This window comes from Chrysochloris asiatica, unplaced genomic scaffold, assembly GCF_000296735.1.
Source record: "Chrysochloris asiatica unplaced genomic scaffold, ChrAsi1.0 scaffold00001, whole genome shotgun sequence".
Classification (NCBI taxonomy): domain Eukaryota; kingdom Metazoa; phylum Chordata; class Mammalia; order Afrosoricida; family Chrysochloridae; genus Chrysochloris; species Chrysochloris asiatica.
In genome coordinates this window covers 22,776,517-22,790,240 of record NW_006408519.1, presented here as the reverse complement: position 1 = coordinate 22,790,240, position 13,724 = coordinate 22,776,517, and the positions used below count along the sequence as shown (strand labels likewise).

The 13,724-nt window shown below is 42.8% G+C and overlaps 1 protein-coding gene across 1 annotated transcript in view; it reads left to right on the top strand.

Annotated features, from left to right (window-relative positions):
• EXT1 (exostosin glycosyltransferase 1) overlaps positions 1 to 13,724 on the top strand; it is a 371,910-nt gene that overhangs the window by 352,393 nt on the left and 5,793 nt on the right. Inside the window, exons 8-9 of the mRNA XM_006830667.1 lie at positions 1,022 to 1,111; positions 11,123 to 11,283. Coding sequence (XP_006830730.1) covers positions 1,022 to 1,111; positions 11,123 to 11,283 — 251 coding nt within the window. The remainder of the gene's footprint in view (positions 1 to 1,021; positions 1,112 to 11,122; positions 11,284 to 13,724) is intronic.

The window sequence follows — 13,724 nt, the reverse complement described above, 5'->3', positions numbered from 1 at the left end:
GAGTTTTTTTTTTTCCCATGAGTCTCCACTGGTAAATCCAGAAAGAATGTCATAACCATTCATATATCATTTTCAGATCTGCCCACTTGCAAGCTCGTTTCCTGTCCTGGGGCATAGAGGCCAAGGTGCCCTTCAGAATCATACCATCTGGGATGAAGTCCTGGGTCCATCTTGAACAGGATACTTAAGCCCTCTGTGCCTCAGTTTCCTCACTTATAAAGTGGGGTTGTTCTAAAGATGAGGTGACATCCATAAAGCACTTGGAACATTTTCTGGCACATAATACATGTTCAGAAACGTTAGTTGTCCAGTACAGTGTGTTGTGTGTGACTGTCATAGGCCAGTTCCACCTTCCTCCCCAACTTCAGTTTTTCCTGTTTTCTCCACACATGCAGCTCACATACCCTAGCCCAAAATTGCTCAAACTCCATTTTTATACCACCTTCATATTTTTTTCTAAACCAGTGGACCACTTCTGATGCTTTTTACTGAATTTTCTTTAAGTTAGCTTAGTTTATCTTAGTGGAATCATTTTAAAGTAACCTTTGTTACAACCTTTATTTTAATGAGATTATTTTCAACTTGTCTTTGATAATATTACCTTATAGCAACTAACCCAATATGTGTGTTAGTGTTTATGTGTGTGTGCCTTTGAGTTGATTCTGACCCAGGGTGACCCCATGTATGTCGGAGTAGAACTGTGTTCCTTAAGAGTTTCATTGAATGTTCAGTAGTCCACCAGGCCTTTGTTCTGAGGTCACTCTGAGTAGACTTAAACCTCCAACTTTTTGCTTAGCAGCCCAGCCTGTTAGTCGTTTGTTAAACCCAGGGATGCCTGGCACAACGTAGGTGCCTAGTGACTGGACCAAACACATCTGTACCAATGGCAAATACTAGTCTTTGGATGTGAAGGGAGCCTTCTATGTGAAGATGAGGGAATTTTCTTGAACACAAGATCTGAATTGACTTTCCTTTTTCCTCCCACCCCTCTGCCCCCACGGGCATTCTGCTTACCCTCCAGGTTATGAGCAGCCGTTTCCTGCCCTATGACAACATCGTCACTGATGCGGTTCTCAGTCTCGATGAGGACACTGTGCTTTCGACCACGGAGGTAAAGGGCCCTTACCTGAGGAGGGGGCAGCAGGCTCTTCAGTGCCTCCCGAGAGCCCCCAGTCACCAGCGCTCCTCTTGCTTTGGCAGAGTGGAAAACATTTTTCAAAACTTCCTGTGGAATCGGTTTTAATCAGCCCAACTCCTGCTAGCGCCTTGCCACCGCCTGGCACACACCAGGGCACTCTCCTCTGTTTTTGCTGCTAATTGGCTCATTTGCATGGCAGCACCTCACCTCTCCCCTCCTGCCTGCCCTCTTTTTTGTTGTTGTTGTTCAGCACAGGTGGGCCAAACCAACGTGGGTGGGGGGTGGGGGGGCAGGGAGAGAAAGCACCTGTTTAACATTGTCTTTACATGATGCTGTCCAAAGCAAACAGCCCCCCTCCCCCCTTGCCCACTGACCGTGAATGCGATCTCTGTTATGAACACACTTCTTGGTTCTCAAGGCAGTTTTGCTGTCGTGGTTCAAGTGCTCATTTTCTTTCGCCCACACAAGAGCAAACGGTTTCGTTTTAAGGCTGCGGTGGAGATCCCTGCTATTTCAGATGTTTAGGTATTTGTGCCAAAAACAAGATTGCACGAAGAATGTGTGAGAAGCAGAGAGAAGAGAGGAGAGGGAAGATAGATATGGTAGAAAACCAATTTTTACAACTCGAATGAGTATTGATCTTTGAAACCTTTCTTTAAACCATAGAGGGGACCAAGGAAAGTTATATAAAAATGTCATATATCGGAACTGCATTATTAATGGGATCTGCCGAAGAGCTTGGAGACTTAGCTATTTATAGCTTTCCCCTCCCTCCCTTTTTATTCATAATTCTTTTCCTTTCCATTTCTGCACTTAACCAGCATACACGTTTTGAGAAGTAGAAGCCAGTCGGATGGTAGGCCTATGTGGGCCCCACATAGTCAGGACTCAGTGTGGACCTAGGTTAGGAGTCTCTGTGTCTCTTTCTTGAAATTCCACAGAAGCTTCCAATTTGCATCAGACACAGTTGAGCAGACATTACATTCAGGGATGACCTAAGTAAGCACAGGGTAAAATGGCCTGGTTGTCACCTTCTTCGAATGCTTTCTCTGCCGCCAAAGTGCTCCACATTCTCCATGAATGAATGATAGGGGCAATGCACATTATGGTGATTAAAGCCTGAACAAACAGCCAATTGTGCTGTGAGCATGTCGGCAGGAGAAAAATGCCGGGGGAGAAGATATGGTTGATGTACAAAGAGAAAAGGCGGCCCTGGAGTAGGGTGTATGGAACACACACTGGCGTTTTCCTGCTGCTTCCTGTAGGGGAAGTGCGCATGCCCAGAACGTATTCATTCAGCAAGTATTTACTGAGAGATTTCTTTGTTCTGGTCTCCACACCAGGTACTTTGGTTACACATTGTCCATCAGAATCCTAGCAGGAAACAGAATTCAAATCAGATGATTCAAATCAAGCAATCTGAGATTACCGGTGAAGGTATGAGTGGGGTTAAAAACGAAACAAATCCGCATTGCAGCTGAGTCCTTTCCTACTTCTAGCAACCCTGTAAGACACAGTAGAATAGTCCCTCAGAGTTTCAAAGGCTGTAAATCTTTAATAGAAGCAGATTGTCACTTTATTCTTCCAATTGCAGCTGGTGGTTTAAACTGGCAACCTTTTGGTTAGTAATTAGGTGCTTTAAGCTCTGCACCACCCATGCGCCTGAGTGGGGTTAAAGGGACTCATTATAGATGGTGAGGCACCTGGAGATTAGCAAACCCTAATCTGAGGGCAAGAACTAGAGTATTTGTAGAATCCTTGAGGGCTGAAGTGGAGAGGAGGAGCTACCCTACCACCCTATGAGACCGTAGAAGGAGGAGCCTAGCTGCTCTTAGTCCCCTGGTCCAAAGCAGGGAAGAAAGACTTATCTCTTTCTAACCGATCTCCAATTCCCAACAGGTGACTCCTATTGATCTAACCCAACTAGGCACCATCAGAGAAGTTCATAGGTTTCCAGTCTCCAAGGTCACAGGACAGGGCAGGAAGAGTGAGAGTGGAATTTAGAAGGCATGTCACAGTGGTGGAAGATCTTGGTTCACATGTTCAGGATGACTGCAGTATGTAACTATTGTCGTCATCTAGTGAAGGGTCTGATATAGCCACTCATCTTACATTGTCTCGTGGAACAAGACAACGAATCTCACTCAAGGATTTGTTTTTTCTTGTCCTGTGGTGAAATAACTTCAGTTTCTGGGAGGCCTCCTTGTGCGGTTGAATTTCTTTTCAAAGAACAATCCCAAGCACTCAGTGCATGCTGGGAAGAACATGTGTTGTATGTGAGGTAATTAGAAGTCAATGTGGGTAGAAAATGATATGTAAATTTAAGAGGCTGGCAGTCTGGTTGGCTTTTGCCTGCTGATCAGTGGAATGGTTATGTTGCCTCAAATGGTCGAGGACAAGGAATTCTCTTTTCCTCTATTTTATTTTCTAGGTGAATAGATGCTGGCTCATTTTATTCTCCCGCTAAGGAGTCTTCGCTTGTTTAAATGGCCCCCTGTAGTATTAAGAATAGATTTTTAAGCAGCATCCTATAAAGGACATTAGATAGTAGTTATTTACATTTATCTGGGCTGCTGCAAATCCTCAAAAGAAAACAGATGTTAGTTTTTAAGAGAAAAAGCTGTAAGCTGACCTTTGCCTCATTTGATGTGTTAATGATCTGCGTGAAAGCAGAACTATCACAAGAATCATAGTTTTATCAGAATTTCCTTTTGAGTTCCTTTGAAAGGACTTGAAACAGCTTTGAGATAGTAAGAAATCCATGTGATGAAAACACCCCATTGTGTTCTATAGTAGTTACCAGTGCATGTTTCCTTTTCAAAGCAGAAGAGAAAACCCCAAAGAATGCTGACAGCCAGCCTGCTTGTTTGAGGACAGCCACATAATCCACTCGCCTGTCAGTTGGTGCCATTAGTATTGAGCACCAGTGACAATGGGCAGGTTATCACACCCCGACGACAATGTGCTGGTACTGCTGGCCATTGTCTTACGATCTGTGCTTACCACCAGACTTTTAAAATATATGTCCCTTCCACCCGACTCCGATGTTGTCGTTTGGGGGGGAATAAACAATATTAAGCCTTTCTTATCTCAAGACAAGGCAACAAAATAGATCTTCCATAAAAATATAAACGTATGGTTGTTTCCTAACATAGTGGTTGCTAGATAGCTAAACCCAAGATTTGAGAGATAAAGGACCTTTGAGTTGGGTGATGCAAGCAGTTCATGCACTCAGCTGCTCACCGAAAGATTGTTTTCGTTGTTGTTAAGTGCCGTCGAATTGATTCCAACCCATAGCGATCCTGGAGTAGCTGGTGAGCTTGAACCACCAACTTTGCAGTTCAAATGACTCTGCAGTCTGACATATTAGCCCACAGCATCACACTAGGACTCCCAACCGAAAGGTTAGAGGTTCAAAATTATCCAGAGGCACTTCAGAAAAAAGGTCTGGTCCAAAACCAGCCACTGAAAACACAATGACGTACAATTCTCCTCTGATACACATGGGGTTACCATGAGTGAAAGTCAACTGAATGGCAACTGGAATGAGAAAAATATCACGTTTAAAAGATAGTTTGTACATGTGAAATGATTTTATGTAAAATAACTCATTGCAAGTATGTTTCATTTCAATAATTTTGTATTTTAATGTGTGAGAAAATAATATATAGCTAGCAACCAAACCTAGAATTTTACTAACATTTTTGCCACTGATGAGGCAATTTTTTTTTTTTTTAGGAACAGTGTAAAGGAAAACGTAAATTAGTCATTGAATGTGTGGTATGGGAATATGGCAAAAAGGAGATGATGGTCTAAATATGGAAAGATTGGGAAATACTGATCTAGGCTTACTTACTCTGTTCATTTTTAATTGACATAAAATTCACATTACTTAATATTGCTGTTGTTAAGCGCTGTTGAGTTGGTTCCAACTCATAATGACCTGTATAGGGTTTCCAAGGATCAGCTGGTGTGTTTGAATCACCAACCTGCAGTTCAAACTGACCTTGTAGTCCTGTGCTTATCCTACAGCACCATACCAGCACTACAAAAAAGTAGCCATTTAATCTTATACAATGCATTTAGTACAGTCAGCCTTACATGACCAACAAGCCTATCTAGTTCCAAAATATTTTCATCATCGTGAAAGAAAATCCGGATACCTTTTACTCAACGAGGAGTGTTGCCGTGTCAAAGCACACAGCCACTGACCAAAAGTTGAGCATTGCAAACTCACCAATACCTTTTACTCAACGAGGAGTGTTGCCGTGTCAAAGCACACAGCCACTGACCAAAAGTTGAGCATTGCAAACTCACCAATACCTTTTACTCAACGAGGAGTGTTGCCGTGTCAAAGCACACAGCCACTGACCAAAAGTTGAGCATTGCAAACTCACCAATACCTTTTACTCAACGAGGAGTGTTGCCGTGTCAAAGCACACAGCCACTGACCAAAAGTTGAGCATTGCAAACTCACCAATACCTTTTACTCAACGAGGAGTGTTGCCGTGTCAAAGCACACAGCCACTAACCAAAAGTTGAGCATTGCAAACTCACCTGCCACTCTGTGGGAAAAGGATGAAGCAGTCTGCTTCCATGAAGATGTATAGCCTTGGGAACGCTATGGGGTAGTTCTACTTTGTCCTTTGGGGTCACTGAGTGGTTTGTGCTTACTTAGGCAATGGATCTTCGTTTCTCCCTCTTCCTAAGCCCTGACACCACTAATCTGTTTTCTGCCTCTATGAATTTGCCTTTCTGGACATTTTGTATAGATGGAATCATATATATATATATACACACACACACACACACACACACACACACACACACACACATATATGTATGTGTGTGTCCATGTGTCCAACCTCTTTCACCTGGCATGAAGATTTCAAGGTTCATCCATATTATAGCATCTATCAGTGCTCTATTATTTTTTACAGCTGAATACTATTCCATAATATGCCTACAGCCATTTTTGTTGATCCGTTCATCAGGTGATGGACATTTGGGTTTTTCTGCCTTTGGACTGCTGTGAGGAGTAGAAACTTGCTTTGCTTTTGATGCTCTGACCTGGATGTGTCAGCATTATGCTGAGCCCCAATCCACAGCTACAGTGCTAGAACTTTAAATACTTGTGGTGGTGGTGGTTGTTATGTGCCGTGGAGTCGGTTCTGACTCATAGCGACCCTGTACAGGATTTCCGAGGGTATAAATCTTTATGGGAGCAGAAAGCCTCATCTGTCTCCCATGGAACAGCTGGTAGTTTCAAACTGCTGACCCTGAGGTTAGCAGCCCGATTCGTACTATGCTACCAGAGCTAATAAATGAAATTTCCCATTTGATTGCTTTTCAAGAAGACATAAGGCAAAGCCATAGGGTGAATGAGTAACCCATGTGAGAGATTAAATTGTTTTCACCACTGTAGCAACAGAGCTAGAATTAAGGGTGGGGCAACAATGCAGCACTGAATCTGAAGCCAGAATGTTGTTGTTGTTAAGTGCCATTATACCTGGGTTCAAATCTCAGCTCTCCCACATTAAAGGTGTTGTTGTTGTTAAGTTCTGTTGAGTCAGTTCAACTCATAGCTATCCCGTATAGGGTTTCTGAGACTTTAAATCTTGGCAGGAGCAGAAAATAACTCAGGTAAATAACATGAGCCTCCATAGACCTTCGGTTCCCTTTCTCTAAACTGAAGAATATAAACTCTACTTCACAGGTGTTAAGTGCCATAGAGTCAGATCTGACTCATAGCAACCCTGTATAGGGTTACTGAGGCTGTACATTTTTGCAAGAGCAGAAAAGCTCATCTTTCTCCAACAGAGCTGCGGGTGGGCTTGAACTGCCAACCTTGTGGCTTGTAAAAAACAAAACAGTTGCTGTCATGTCTATTCTAACATAGCAGAACTGTGCTCCATAGGGCTTTCATCAGCTGCTTTTTTTTAGAAAGACATTGCCAGCTTTTCTTCTCAAGTATCCTTGGGTGGACTCGAACCTCCATCCTTCCAATTAGCAGCCTAGCACATTAAGCATTTGCACCACCTAAGGACTGCCCTTCTAACATGCGATGTGATCATTAGTTATTCTGTGTTTCCTCTTGTTAGGATATAAGATTTACAAAGGCAAGAACTTTTGCTGTTTTATCCAAATTCTCTTGTAGATTTCCTTTTGGATGCTCAGTTAAGTATTATTTTTTTTGCTACATATCTATTCAGTTACCCAGGACACCACATTCTCGGGCTTACAAAGGAATTAACATTACCCCTCTGTCATAACTTCTGGGTATACAATATGCCAGGAAGCTGTATTGGTCTTTAGGTAGGTATACTGTGTTTCTCCTTGTTAGGATATAAGATTCACATTGTTGTTGTTAGGTGTCATTGAGTCGGTACTGACTCATAGTGACCCTATGTACATAAGTACAAAACACTGCCCAATACTGGGCCAACTTCACTATTGTTGCCACGCTTGAATCCATCGATGCTGCCACTTTGCCAATCCATCTCGCTGGGGGGTCTTCCTCTTTTTCTCTGACCTTCCACCTTACCAAACATGATATCCTTCTCCAGCGACTGGTCCCTCCTGACAATATGTCTGAAGTATGAGAGGCAAAGTTTGGCCATTCTGGCCTCCAAGGAGCACTCTGGCTGCACTTCTTCCAACACAGATCTGTTTGTTCTTTTGACAGCCCATGGCACTTTCAATATTCTCCAACACCATAACTCAAAAGTATCAATTCTTCTACTGTCTTCCTTACCCAGTGTCCAGGTTTCACATGCATATGAGGTTACTGAAAATACCATAGCTTGGGACAGGTGCACCTTGGTCCTCAAGCTGACATCTCTACACTGGACAGCAACTTTTAAGTGTCTCTTTTGACATCCATTTTTTTATCTTTTCCTTCTTTCTTGTCTTCTTCATGACATTTTGCTTTCTTCCTGTATGATGTTCTTGATGTCATCCCACTCTTCTGGTCTTCGATCTTTAGTGTTTAATTTATCAAATCTGTTCTTCAGATGATCTCTAAATTCAGGTGGGATATATTCAAGTTCATATGTTGGCTCTCGTGGACTTGTTTTCATTTTCTTCAGCTTCAGTTTGAATTTGCATATGAGCAATTGATGGTCTGTCCCACAATCTGCCCCTGGCCTTGTTTTGACTGAAGATTCATATAGGCAAGAACTTTTGCTGTTTTAAGATTTCCATTTGGGTGTTCAGTTAAGTATTTATTTTTGCTGCTGTGTGTCTACATAGCTGTGGGGATTAGATGAGTTAAAATTGGCAACGACCTATAGCTGTGCCTTATATGAACATCAGCATTGTAATTGTTGGCTGTTACAACATTTTTGGTCTTCTGTTTATTAATGTTATTAATCACTCATTATCTGGTCCTCAAAATTCACAAATGAGTTCATACATTAGAAAACAGACTACTGGCTAATTATAAGTGTACATTGATAACAGGTTCAGAAGTATCTGCTTTAAGTTATTTCAAGCTCTTGAAAGTCGTTTAGCTGCATTTCCTGTAAAATAATTCCAGGGCTTTACTTGGCCTTGCTCCCACTTATTCTTAGTGATTTTCTCTGTGGATGCTTTTTCTAGATTTTTCTTGCCCTGTGCATCTTCAAACCTTACAAGCCAGGAGTATTTTTTCTTTATAATGTATGCTCTGTATTCCTGTTACAACCTGTGTTCTTTTTTTTTTCTAATGTTTTATTGTGAATTATATGATCGTTTACATGGGAGAACCTTAGTCTTATATTCATTTCATCGTATATCATCTCATTGCCGTGGTTCCAATCCCCTCCATGCATCATCAACCAACCAAAGGGTATATCCTAGAAACCTACCCCCCATGCTTCCCCCTCCCTCACCCCCCATTTTTCAGCCCACAGTCCCTTTCCCTCTCTGGGTCCAAAGTTCCCAGCCGCTTCATCACTCCACGTCGTCGTCTCTGTCTCTATCTCAGGAATCCTCTGTTTCTCTGGGTACGGTCCCGCTCTCGGCTCTTCTCCGTTGATGGTCCCAGAGACCTCCGCTCCTAACCTGGAGAATTAATCACTCCCTTCCCTGCTACAAAACGTCTACCTTTGCATTTCCAACCTTCACAATCCGTCCTGAATAAGCAGTATTCACTACAGTATCACGAGTTACCTGTCTGTATTTCCTTTCATCAGCTCTGCCCAGACAGATTGAGTAGTACCCACTGGAGGTTCTGCCTTCCTCCATGCTCCCTGGCATTAGGTTCCCTCTTTTAGGCTTGTAAGCCAGTCACTTCTTGCCTTTGTAGTCCCCCATCTCCATTTGGGTATCCAATGTCCAAGTTGCCCATCTCCGTCCACTCTGTGTGTGGAGGGGGTGTAAATGCTTCTTGCTGTAAGGATTTGTTCCTTTTTTGAGTTGCTGCTCCATAGGTATAGGTCAAGTTCATCAGATTGTATCAGCTCTTTTTTTTTTTTTTTTTTTTTGCCCTCTTCTTTCCTCTCCTGGTTGAGCTCCAATCATCCATTCATCTGGTCCAGGTCATGTGGGTATCATCTGCAAGTGTGGGCGCTCCTGTGCATATGCCCTCTCTTCCCGTCAGCCGGTAGCTCCACTCTCCTCTCGAGTCCTCTGTGGCCACGCCACTGACTCTGGGCCCAAGAGTCCCCAGGTCTCCTCACACTGCTTGCCAACTAGGTCCCCAACTGGGTCCACAGAAGTCCACTGAACATTGTAGGGCTTAGCTTGCCACTTCATTGCTGCTTTTACTCCACTTCCCCCCATCAGTGATGTGTGTGGTCACCAATCAGAGCGTGCATTTCCATTAAGTCTTAGTCTTGGAGGGGGGTTTGCATTGAGAGGACCTGGCCACTTGCCTTGATGTTTCCTAAGGAAGCGATTTGTTTGTTCTTGTAGTAACAGTCCATCTGCCTCCATTTTTCCTGCAGGTCTTTCTTTCAAGAGGTATCTTTTATTCTTCTAGCCGCTCCAGGCTGGTCTGCTCGTCCTTTCAAGTGGAGATTTCTCATCTCTGGAGATCTGGATGTGGTTCCGGTTTCTACCTATAGTTTTATGTATTGCAAAGGCTCCGCAGGAAGCCTTGTTCACTGGGTTCACTGTAGCCCCATTTTAGGTATTCCAATCAGTCATAGGCAGAAGACGGACTTACAGGCCTTCTAGTGTGATGTTTCTGACTATTCCTTTCTCTCCCTCTCAGTGCCTACTCTATATTATAATGCAAGGGAAACCAAGATTTTAAAAACAAACCAACCAACCAACAAACAAAAAACAGTCAAGCATCTTAACATGATTTCCCCCCCACCCCACCCCATGCCAACCATGACTCAATCCCTGCATCTCAGAGCCCTGCAGTTCCAAGGCTGTGCATATATCGTCCTTTCTCTCTGTCCCATTTAGCCCTTTTGAACATGCCCAGTTAGAACCTGTGCTCTTTTAAAAAATCTTTTCTCTTGCTTTTAAGAAGCTGCTTTTATTTCAGTCATTTTTAATTTAGTCTCATTGGCTTTGGTATCTGTTGGTTCTGATGTGTGCTGTATTTTCATACTCTGCATGTATATAGGGAATCTGGTATCTGGTCCCATTTAACAGCAGGTATGTTCATGGCTTCTGTGAACCAATAGTCACATGCAGCTTTGAAGGAGGGGGGAATAAAATAAACCACTTTTTGGACATGTTTTTAACTGAAACATACTGGATTTCTAAAAGACCTCTCAACAAACTGATGTGTGTGTGTGTGTGTGTGTGTGTGTGTGTGTGTTTAACTTTCAATTACACACTAACCTGAAGTTTCTTTACCAGAAAACATTAAAATTTACATAATTAAGGGGCAAAATGTCAAGCAGTTTAATTTGCTGATGAATACATGGAATTAATGTTTCGCAACAGTCCCAGGATTTTGCATTATGAATTAGCAGGGGAAGGTAATGTTTTGTTGACATTTGCTAACACTGTTGATTGCTTGTTTGGCTTGTGTTCTGCCTGCAGGTGGATTTTGCCTTCACAGTGTGGCAGAGCTTCCCCGAGAGGATCGTGGGGTACCCTGCTCGCAGCCATTTCTGGGATAACTCTAAAGAACGATGGGGTTACACATCCAAGTGGACGAATGACTACTCCATGGTGTTGACTGGAGCTGCTATTTACCACAAGTGAGAAATGAGCTGACTCTCTCCTAGATCTTACAGCGTTGTTGCTAGTGGCCATCAAGTTGACTCTGACTCATGGTGGCCCGTGGGTTACATTGGGTCCAGAGAGTTTGCTTGACTGTAAACTCAACAGGCAAGAGTCCTGGTGGCAGAATGGCTAAGGACATGACTGCGAACTAAAGTTGGCAGTTTGAAGCCACCAGCCACTCTGCTGGAGAGAGATGTATCCGTCTGCTTCTATAAAGATTTCCAGCCTCGAAAGACCCATGGATGGAATGGATCTCCTGTGCCCTATTGGGCCACTATGAATAGAAATTAAGACAATGGCAGTGGGTTTTGTTTCACTTTTTGGTTTCATCTTAATGAATGCAGATTACAGGCCTTTCTTCCACAGTCCTGCTTGGTGGGTTCAAACCCCCAACCACTACGTTAGTTTTCGAGTGCAAACAGTTTGTGCCACCTATGGAGCTTGGCTTATTATATAACTTCTCATAGTAGTGTCTGGCTACAGTTGCCCATTTTCCTAGGCCAAATCTTATCAATGACATTAATAAAAAACTGTTTGCATTTTGTATTGGTTTTGGCAATGTGGCAAATATGTGTCTCTGAAACCAATACAGCTTCCTGGCATATTGCATACCCAGAAGTTATGACAGAGGGGCTAACGTTAATTCCTTTTTAAGCCTGAGAATGTGGTGTCCTGGGTAACTGAATATTTAGATGTGTAGCAAGAAAAATCAATAATTAACTGAGCACCCAAAAGGAAAAGAATTGGGATAGAACAGCAAAAGTTCTTGCCTTTGTAAATCTTGTATCCTAACAAGGGGAAACACAGAATACCTAATGATCATATCGTATGTTAGAAGGGCAGTCCTTAGGTGGTGCAAATGCTTAATATGCTAGGCTGCTAATTGGAAGGATGGAGGTTCGAGTCCACCCAAGGATACTTGAGAAGAAAAGCTGGCAATCTGTTTCTAAAAAAAACAGTGTTGAGAACCCTATGGAGCGCACACACACACAGTTCTGCTATGTTAGAATAGACATGACAGCAACTGTTTTAATTTATTTTGTTAGAAAGGTAAATCAGCAAACAAAGTGAGCAGGTTAAGGGACTGGGGGCCTCTAGAGAAGGGTGGTGGTGGGCAAGCTGAAGCATGGTTAAGGTAACCCACACTGAATTGGTGAGATGAGAGCAGAGACTTGAAGGAAAAAAGGGGGTATCTGGGGAAAGAGTGTTCTGGCGTGGGAACAGCTAAAATAAATGCCTGGACTCAGAATGTTGTAGAAATATCAAGAAGACCAATGTGACTAGAGTGGAGTTAGCTGAAAGGATCATCAGATGGGTGGTTGTGGTTGTGAAGTACTGTCCAGTCAGTTCTAACTCACAGCAACCCTGGATAGGGTTTCCAAGGAGCAGCTGGTAGGTTTGAACTGCCGGCCATGTGGTTTGCAGTCCATTGCTGATCCTACATCACCATACCAGGAGTCCTACCATGGAACCTTGCTATCCATTGTGGTGCTGAACCTTAAGTGACAGGAGAGCCAATGGAGGAGTTTGAACAGAGCAGACACACCTGGCTTATGTTTTCAGTGTCCCCTCTGGCTGTGTAGAGCACAGATTCTGAACCACCTTACATGGAAGGAAGGTGACCTATTTGACGGTTATTGACATTATCTAGGCATGAGATAGTGTGAAGGATGGCTAGAATGTGAGCAATGGAGGTGACAAGCAGTCAGATGATAGGCATATTTTGACAGTCATGCCAGCATGGTTTCCGTCCTGGCAGACTGGATGTAGCATTCATCCAGTGACTCAGTTTGTTGACCTGAAGAACCTGAAGGATGGAGAGTCAAACTAGTGAGTGTAAATGACTAGCATTTTCCCCTCAGTCCTTCATGGAAATAACCATTCTTCTGCTTTAGTAAGACAAACCCACCATCTTAATATAGCCTCTTTTTAAAAAAAATAGAATATCTTCCCATCTCAAGGACAGTGTTGGAAATTGCATGTACATGGGATAAGCTTTTAGGCTAGCTATATCTTGATCTAAAGATTTCACCTCTTGAAAGTGCCTTGTTCTTGCCTCCTGCTCCACCCCTCAATGGATCTAGGTCATTCAAGTGATCTTATACGTCCTGCCAGAGAAAAGGCCAAGTAAGAAATATTTCAAACGAATTGAGGGGCCTCTATTATGGTTGATCACCAGATTAATTAGGGTTTTGACTGTAACGAATATATGAAATATATTAAAGGCCACACAAAGAGAGAGTGTATTTTGTTGGACTCTGGGCCAAAAGATAATCATGAGTAGAGTACTGAGTAAGTCAGTAATTAAAATTTTAAGGCTACTTTGTACAGATAGGTAGATCGTGTATAAATAACTTTTGCTGCCTGACGACGTGCCCCATTTCTCTTCATTATGGGGTATCCTGACAATACGGAA